Source organism: Fundulus heteroclitus, chromosome 5, assembly GCF_011125445.2.
Source record: "Fundulus heteroclitus isolate FHET01 chromosome 5, MU-UCD_Fhet_4.1, whole genome shotgun sequence".
Taxonomy (NCBI): Eukaryota; Metazoa; Chordata; class Actinopteri; order Cyprinodontiformes; family Fundulidae; genus Fundulus; species Fundulus heteroclitus.
In genome coordinates this window covers 40670572-40680350 of record NC_046365.1, presented here as the reverse complement: position 1 = coordinate 40680350, position 9779 = coordinate 40670572, and the positions used below count along the sequence as shown (strand labels likewise).

Genomic DNA, 9779 nt, shown 5'->3' with positions numbered 1-9779 from the left:
AGTTTTTGTATTGGCTGTCTGTGACTCATAGCTTCACTCGACAAGTTCCAACAGGGGATTGTGGGGTCGTTGCTGCAGCCCGTGGCGGGCTGTGCAGGAGAATAATAGCCCCAGGCTGAAGTGAAGAGCTCAGAAGATAGCATAAGTGATTGGACAGTGAGCTCTCACAGAAATCACTTTTCACTGTTGTTTGTTTGGTAAAAAGCTGCAGTGTGAGTGAAGATAAAAAAAAAAGATGTGTATGTGTTTTTGATTGTACAAAAGCAGTGAAGCGTGCTGAGCTCGGCATATAATCACAACACATTTCTGGCCTGTTTTTGTTCTCTTTTCTACACAATGCATTCCAAATTCTCCATAATAAAAGCAAAACAAGAAACCTTCTTACCAACTAAAAACAATAATAAAACAAACAGCTTAATTTAAAGGCGATTCGGTCCAAACAGCACTGATGCAGAATCAAATGATTTAATTTGTCTAGATTGGGATCCGAGGACAGAAGTGGGGACATACTGTCCACCAGTCCATCATCAGAAACTGCCGTGTAGATGAATTGTTTCACCACATTTCTAATGACCTGGTGATGGAACCACATCAAAGTGCCAACTGACATTGTGTTATTGCACATGGGGTTGAGTACATCCCTCCATTCATCCATTGTCTACATCCGTTTATCCTCATAGGGTCTGCAGAGATGATGCCATCTCCAGATTATAAGTCTTCCCCATGCGATAGTGCTTCCACCTCATTGGTTATCATGGTGGTCCATACGGAGCAGAAGAGTCAGCTCTTCTGTGGCCCAGTGGTCCTCAGCCGAGCCGAGCATCCTTTGGTACTGGGCTGCACAGAAAGCATAAATAACTTACATTATTTCCATTTTATCTATTGCTTGAATCTGAATGAAGTTTTATTTTGAAAAATGTTCTATTCTGAAAAAATATCCAGACTGTGAACGCTGCAGCCGCCTATTACTCTAGGTCAGTCTCGCTCACATCAATAGATGCATTGATATGGTCAGGCATGGTAGCTAACTCTATTGCTAAGGCTAAGAAGCCATTTACTATCGATCCTGCCCTTCTAGGTGATAACGGCACAATGATGGTGGCCTTAAAAGTACGGTTGCTGCAACAAGAACGTAAAAGTACGAAGGAGACTAGACATAAGCAACAGACTTCACTGCCTATAATAAACTCTAGATGAGACTGTTTTGTTCCAGAGATACAAGCTCAGGGCTCCCACTGATGGCATTTTATGGTGAGTTGTACGATTCATGCAATTTATTTGCATGGATAGTACAACTACAAATTCATTTTGGTGAATGTTTATACCATCATATTCAGAAAACGCCAACGTTTTCATGCCGGTTGCATAATTTTATTTTGGTTTTTTTTCAACCTTGCTTTGAAAACAGGTTGGGGGACTCCTGCTTTACGGCTTATGGTCACAAACTGATGTCCAGAGATTATTCTTCAGGATTTTCTATAAACCAGCAGTATGGTATGTTTCCATCAAGTTGTTCAAAACCCAAAGCAGCCCAAGACCATCACCACCACCATGCCTCACTGACTGCCAGTATGATGTTTTGTTCTAAAATGCTGTGTTAGTTTTAAAGCAGGTGTAGCAGGAAACACAGCGTCCTAAATGTTCCACTTTTATATCCGTTGGGGGATTCATGCCGATGCCTTGGTGCCCACTCCCTCCTCCCCAGCATACGCACACATCAGTTTGGTCTTGAGATGTTGGATGGTAGACTTTGCAGGTATGGGGGTAGGGGGGGGGGGGGGTACCATGCAGACCTGCCACTTATTTTAATACACAACAGGACTTAGAGCTGTTGGGGTGGGAGGGGCTCTGCTGTGCTAAAATAAACCCATTTTATATTATTATCAATTTCTTTCATTTGTTTCATTTATGGGATAGGATCTCCTTCATAGGAAGAATTTACCATTCAAAGCTATTTTCAGAGACACTGGTAACAAAGACATGTCACTGATAAACAGTGATATACATCGTTTCTACATTATTCATTAATTTCTTCGTATATATAATCTGTTGTAACGTTCCAATAGCAACCAGGTTCTGTATTTTAAAATGCAACAAAGGGGTTTTAAAAATATTTTTTTCAGATGACTAATTGCCAAAATATCCTTCAGATTTCACAGTGATGTGTCATGATTTGGGTTTTTGGACTTTTTATTCACTTTCCTCTCCATGCTCCAGCCTTCCCAGTCACCATGCACTCTTCTCAGGCTCAGTCTGAACTCCCTCACAGAACCGGGACTCTTCAGCTAAAGCGGATAAGTGCGTCAGCGGTCGCCATGATAAGTGCTGTCCGAATAGTGCAGTCAGTAAGGAAGGAGGCAGGAAACATAGCCTGTTTGCTCCCTCTCACAGCTAGCTTTGCCTAGGAACCTTGTCTGTTACTGCCACTAAGAAACCTAAAGATATCCCACAATACTTTGCGTGACATGACATAACATCACAGCCCCTTACGGAAATCAACAAAAGTGTCCAGAGAGAAGAAATCACACACTTTGTAGTTCATTTTCAGAAAGCTGTAAATCTGGATCTGACTCTCATCATCAATGAGCGTTTCTGTCATGAAATGACGTCGGAGTTAAAGTCTGAAATCTGCACAGCAGTCTGAAGCTCCTTTCCTCCCCACCATAGACTTCTTCTTCTGGTCTCCTGCCCATTCCTGCCGGCCTGTCTCATCTGCCTCCACCACCTGTTTATGAATGAAACTCTTAAAAGTAAACGCTACTCTGTGTTTGGCTGAATTTATCGGATTCACCGCGCACAGGAACATTACACGATGTGGACTTCCACCTTCTGCGACATTCCTGACCCAGTTTTAGTCCAGCGCTGCCGCTCGTTGCTGTTTCTTCTCGTACGAAAAAATCAACAGCTTTTGTTTTTGCATCTAGTTGAAGAGCGGCACACAAACCAAACTTCGTTTTTTACAAATTTATTACCTCCAAATGCTTTGTAAATCCCCCCTAAATGGTTTACCTGTCAAATAAACCAGACTCAGGAAGGAGTTAAACCTTAACATGAAGTAAAGCTGTGGGGTCATTGTGTTATTTGAGCTTTAGATAGCTTAGCGTCATTTATGAATACTCACGTAAAAGACAACATTGAATAAATAAACCACAAAAACAGCCTTAAAAGCAATGTTTTTTAACAGAGATGCATTCTAATACTCTGGATCTGTTGCTCAAACATGTCTGAAACGTGAATTCATTCCTCTCTGACAGGACTTTTCTGAATCAGCACTGATTTTAATTTAACACTAATCAAATACTCGGTGCTCTGACTTCACTCAGTGTGTTATCCAGCCACGATGAAGCTGTCACTATCCATCACCTCCTTGCTTTATGCTTCCATCTGATCCTCACACAACTTCAGGAATGATTCGTCTGAAGAAATCGGACTGAGTGGCATTTAATCTCAATATCCAGCAGCTAAATGTTATCTGTCAGGCATAATTTGTCCTGGCAAGTTGGATTCAGATCCACATTCTTGAGAGCTTGGTGGATGAGAGAAATTCCTGAGTTTCAAATAAAATTAAGTAAAAAGTGAATTCATGAGATAAAAGCTTAGATGTTTTCATCATTTATGACCAAAACGTTCACCTGTCGGATGAATCATTTTCAGGTGTCCCACAGCTCCTGAAACATGTTTTATTAGGCTTTCTAGGGGAGGCAGTAGGTGTGACTCATAAGCAGACAATAAATCCTCATCTTGTTCATCTATCTTTTGGGTTTAAAGAAGTCTGAGGATGAAAACATCCAGGAGCTGCTTTTACACTTGGGGTTTAGTCCTGGCTGTGTCAAAAGAAAACGGTTAGTGAGCCACAAAGCTTCTCCAAGCATAATACAGCAAAAACACAAGGTTTACATCAGAGGCTTGGACTTTACATTGGTTTAGAGCGTACATGACTGACATTAACTTTTCTTTTTCTGGATGAAATTTAAAAACAATTTAATGACTCTTAAAAACAAAAATTGTCTGTTTAAACTTGAATTCATGGTGATTTTTATGTAATCCACACAGACCATTCCCACCAGCTCAAATTTAGATCTATTTGACATGTTTTGGTAGGGAAGGATCCCACCGCAGAGTTCTTTAATGACAACAAAAAGGGAAAAAAACTTACAGAAGTGGGAGCACAAAGAGAACTAGGAGCATGGGCAGACATATGGAGGAACAGAGTAAGAAACCGTATAACGAAACAATCCAGCGACGAACAATGAGAAGTTCTGAGCATATTTACTGAGGGACAAATGGAGAATGACATTGGATACAGGCAAGTCAATCAGGAGATGATGAAAACCAACAGGGGCAGAATGAGCGCAGGGAGGCTGAGGAAGGGGGACTAATTAACATTAGTGGAGCTAAACTGAGATTCAATCAAAGCGAGAAAAATCTACCAGATCTATCAGGAAATTATACTCTATGTACAAAGAACAGAATGTAAAATAATCCAACACAAAGAAATTAATCAATATGCAACACAGAATATATTATTGTAATAGATTATTGTAATAGATTATTGTAACTCTTCTTTTTGGCATGCCTCATAAATCCCCCCATAAACTCCAACTTCTTCAGAACTCAGCAGCTCGTGTCATCACCAGAACCCCCTCTTTTCATCATATTTCCCCTGTCCTTCAGCAGCTCCATTGGCTCCCAGTTCAATTCAGAATACAATTTAAAATCCTTCTGCATGCTTTCGAAGCCATCCATCCATCCTATCAGACATCCTTCACATCGCCAGCTCCTCCTGCTCCTCAGATCCTCCTCCTCCATCCACCTCAGTGTACCACTAGCTCGACTCGTCACCATGGGGTGCAGAGCCTTCAGCCGCTCTGGAACTCATTCCCACCTGACCTCCGCAGAACTGATACTCTCCCCCTGTTCAAAACCAGACTCAAAATGTACCTGTTCCAGCTTGCTTATTTGTAAATACGCTGTTCTTGTCCCTCTTCACAACTGTTTTTATGTTCCCTGTATTTGTATTTTTACTTTTTATTGTCTGTAAAGTGACCTTCGGTGTCAAGAAAGGCACTGTTAAATACAATGTATTATTATTAGTAGTATTATTATAAACAATAGGAAATGAAGAAAACATAGACACAAGTGGAGCCCAAAAATCAACCACAGAAGGATCATGACAGTATCCTTTCCCAGAGGGATGCAGAAAAAAATATTTCTTCGGGCTTGGAGCCATCTGAGATGGTGATTTGGTGTAACAGACCAGTTTTCCAGATCTTTGATGAGAAAATGGGTCAGGATCTCTGACTGTATACTGGTATTCTGCTCTCAGCAAAGCTTTTGTTTTTCCATTCAATCACAAGAATGATGCTGTGTATGAATGGTGCTTCCCTGCTGTGACGGCAGCATTAATGCTGGAATGTATCCTGCAGAGATTTTAGAGCAATTTGCTGCTTTCAAGACCAAACCTTTCCGAGGGACGTCCATGTTCACTTTGATGATCGAAAACCACAAAGCTATGGCAGAGAGAGAGAGAAAGAGAGAGAGAGGTAAAGCTGCTGGACTAACCTTGGTCACAATCCCGACTTTTCCTCCTCAAAATGTCAGAGAATTTGGAAACCAGAAATGGGATACATGTACGACAAGATGTCAAAGTAGGCAGCATGGGACAAAATTATACGTGAAATTCATCATAGCTTGGTAGCTACTGTCAGTAGTAAAACAGACATTATCTTGAGTGGTGCTTGGAAGTATATGTATTTTGCAAATCATGAAGTCAATAACTCGGGTAAACTCTCTCTGTTCTAATGGAACAATACAGAAACAGATCAGAAGTCTAATCCTGAGAGTTTCAGAAATGGTTGGTATGGAGGAATAACGTGTGGGTGGAGAGTTTCAGGGAAGCCACGAGGCAAATCTGGTGACAGCTTTGGCCTTTTGCCCTCGAAGCAGAAAGAAAATAAATCAGAAATGAGTCGATTCTGATTCATCTGTAGAAACGCAGCAGTGAGGGAGATAAAGCAATTTTTTACATTTCCTAATTGGTGAAACCTAATTATTCTAAATCACATTATGATTATCAGTTTTGTAAAAAATAGATCCATTTCAATTTGGATTTATTCTTTATCCACTTTAGTAATAATATTGTAGATATTTCCATAAGTCAAATATATTCCAGCAAACTGAATAAAAGACACTGAATAAGATTTATAAAAAAATAAATAAAATTAAGATAACATAAGATAAGATAAGAATTCCTTCAATGTCCCGCAATGGGGAAATTCGGGTGTGACAGTGGCAAACACACAACAGTTGCACACAATTAGCAATTAAAAGGAGAAGAAAAAAAGGAACAAATCAGTCAAATCTAAAATTAGCTCTCATAAAACACCAAGAATAGAAGATAAAAGTAAACAGCAGAGTAAATATTGGACAGTAGAAAATACAACTCCAGCCTTTTTACATAACACATGATAACAGAATATGCAACATGCATGATGGTGCAGCAGCATCTCTAGCTAAGGCTAGGTACCTTAGCATCTGGGAACAGTGTAAACAATTAATGGTCGGATCAGAACCTGTGCGTCCATTAGCATGATGTAAACTTTTATCATGTCTGTTGGGAGCAGCAGAAATGATAAAGTCTGACAGCAGCTGGGAGGAAGGATCTGTGGAAACGCTCCTTAGAGCAGGGGTCACCAACATGGTGTCCGCGGGCACCAGGTAGCCCCCAAAGACCACATGTGGGGCCCTCAAGTACATTGTAACACTAGCACAACCCCCCAGTGAGCTGCATCTACAATTATATCTTAGTCTGTTGCTCTACTTTTGTAATCACATTTGCATTTATATAGATTTAAAAGTGACAATGTCAAAAAGAAAAAAAAGAGCATTGCAAATATGTTCATTGGTGAGCTCTGAATCTTCTAGATCAAAGGTCAGTACCGGTAGCCCTTCATGTGAAACAGTACTGATAGATTAGCTCTCAGTTCCAAAAAGGTTGGTGATCCCTGCCTTAGAGCATCTAGGAGGCAGCAGTCTGTCACTAAAAGAGCACTGTTGTTTCATTTAGTTGTAGTTTTTGTCACATAATAAATCTACCCTTCCAGTTTGTACTTATTTCTGCCTTGGTAAAAAAAAAAAAATTCAACATATTTCATATTTTAATAAAGATCCATCCATCCAGGGGGCAACATGTAGCCCTAAGGAGCAAACTTTAGTTTGCTAGTGATGCTTATATGGTAAAAACAGAGGAAGGGAAACTCCTTTTTTTTTTTTTTTTAGATCAACAGAATTCAGTTTACAACAACACAACTTAGATGTTGAGATGTGGAGAAGAGGAGTCTGGGTGGAGAGTCGCGATTTAAATTATAACTGGGTCGACATAATTTAAAATGTAGGGTGGGAGTCAGTCTTAATGCGACAAATTCGACGCAATCCGTCGTAAACGAACAAATAAGAAGAACGGACAGCTTGTCGGTGCTGGCACAGACATGCATACCAGGTGGCGGTAATGCAACTCAGCGGCTGCCAAACCGCAGAGAAGAAGAAGAAGTGTCATGGCGGCGCCCTGAACCTTTCACCTGAAGGATCCAAACAGCTTTAGGTTTCAAAGTTTCTGTTTGTTCGGCCTCGCCATGAGTCTAAAGGACCCGATGAAGTGGAACGCCAGAGTGTCCGCAGTTTATGCTGTGGGCATCTGGACGATGGTGGGCTCCTACGCTTATTTTAAATACACAGGCCGTTATGACGATATAGAAGGTGAGCAAACTGGGATAAAATCCCTATTAAGGGTGGATCCCGTCTATCCGACATATAGCTTTTCAATTGTTTCTATCAAGTCAACCAAATTTGTCCTGATTTGGAGATTTTCCTCGCTTTTCTTGCGATCTGCTGGATAATTAACCTGTAACGGGCATCATTGAGAATATCCCCGAGAAATCGTCTGATTTTAAGATCTTTCCGGTTTACAGCGATTCTATGAAAGATGACTTTACAAATTAAGGTACATGGCAAACAATTATACGAAACGACGAATTCGGCTGTATTTGTGTGTTATTAGCATTTAATTTGCCTTTGGGATTATTAAAATATTTTTGGACTAATTTGAATATTTAACACAGAAAGAAGGGTTAAACACTGGCATTGATTTCTAAGCGATTAGGTTACTTGAGAACAGTAATGAATATAAATTCAGACATGTAATAAATTGCAGTTACGTGTGAGGTTCAGTGCTAAAAAAAAATCACACTACTTAATGTAGCCACTTTCCTGAAAAAGCCTATTTAAAAATGTGTTTTATATATATATATATATATATATATATATATATATATATATATATATATATATATATATATATATATATATATATAGCACACCAATTGTATTCATAGGGCTATTATTAATGTGATATGCAGTCCCAGCCATACAGTGACTTTAAAAGCTGTAAATAGTCTTTTATCATCACTTTTATTGTTATCACAAAAGTACCACAATATATTGTGATGAAATTAAAAGTCTGTATTGGCCACCCCTAAACTGTAGTATGTGAAGTCATCTATCTTGGAGTAGATAATTTTCCACCAACAGCAGAACCTTTTAAACCCACTTTCTGAAACCTTTATTTGATTTGTGAAAGTTCATTAAAAGGCAATTTCAGCCCCTTTTTTTTCATTTGGACCACATTAGAACTGGCAGATTATTTGTAAAACCTGTTTGTTTGTTTTTTCACTCCTAACCTTGTTAGATTTTCAGTGATGTCATTGACTCTCGCTCATCTCAGAAGAAATAACAAAAAAGTATTTTTCCCTCAAACTCAGTGAGAAAAGAAGTCGAAGAGCCATTAGGACCCAACCAGAAGGTCTACAAAACTGCTCACTCCAAATCCATCATCAGCTACAAGGAAGGCTTCGTCCCGTACAGCACCAGGATCTACAACTTCATCAAGTCGTTCAGTGGAGAACCTGGACCTGAAGACAGCAAGAAGTAGCTGCTGGATGCAACATGATGTATACTGGGATATGTTGAGGGAATCTGAATGTTTGGACGTTTAGAGAGTTGAAAAATTCCAGACTGATCATCTCTGCGAAACAATGATCGAGGGGCCACAGAAACTCTCAGATTTTAATAAAGCTCTAGAGATTTGTGAGTTTTGCCAAATCAGGTCTCATCGGTTTTACTGCAGAAAATTTGTCCTGCCTCACGTTGAGAGTCACATTTAAGATTCTGGGATTAAATAGATTGATTTAATTTATTAAGTGTGAACAGAACTGTGCTCTTCAACGTTTATATGTGGAGCTAATTTGGAATGCTTGTCACTTTTATCTTCCATTTTGTAACAAACCATTTCACACACATGAACTTAAACCATTACATATCATCTTATTTCTCTTGGTAGTTTAGTGTTTGTTTAATTAGTTATGGAAGTAAAGGATTGTAAATATTTCCAAGGTGTAAACCTGTAATATAGCTGTTGCATTGCAGCTTATTTTCCTTTATTTTGGCTCCGATCCCTTCTTGGCCAGCTGTTCTGAGATGTTATGCGCTACTTCTACAAAAGCTTGAAGGGCTAAACTGAGCAGCCTCTTTCATTTCACATCGTGATTATTTCATTTGGTTCCTATATTTTTTTATGAATTGAATATAAGGATGAAGAAATTTGGTCATCAGTGGTTATTGAAAATGTAATAAAGGATTGAATTTGTTGAAGGAGGAAAATAATTTGTTCAACTATCCAAAAGACAGCAGTTTCATTACCAGGATAGAATAAAGAATAAGACAAA

At 39.3% G+C, this 9779-nt stretch overlaps 1 protein-coding gene across 1 annotated transcript; it reads left to right on the top strand.

The window, feature by feature from the left end:
• Window positions 1–7510: 7510 nt before the first annotated feature.
• On the top strand, window positions 7511–9779 carry LOC118563237 (small integral membrane protein 26-like). Its single transcript, XM_036137602.1, has 2 exons — window positions 7511–7755; window positions 8817–9779. Exons 1-2 carry the CDS (start codon window positions 7632–7634, stop codon window positions 8984–8986), a joined length of 294 nt encoding a protein of 97 aa, XP_035993495.1. The 5' UTR covers window positions 7511–7631; the 3' UTR covers window positions 8987–9779.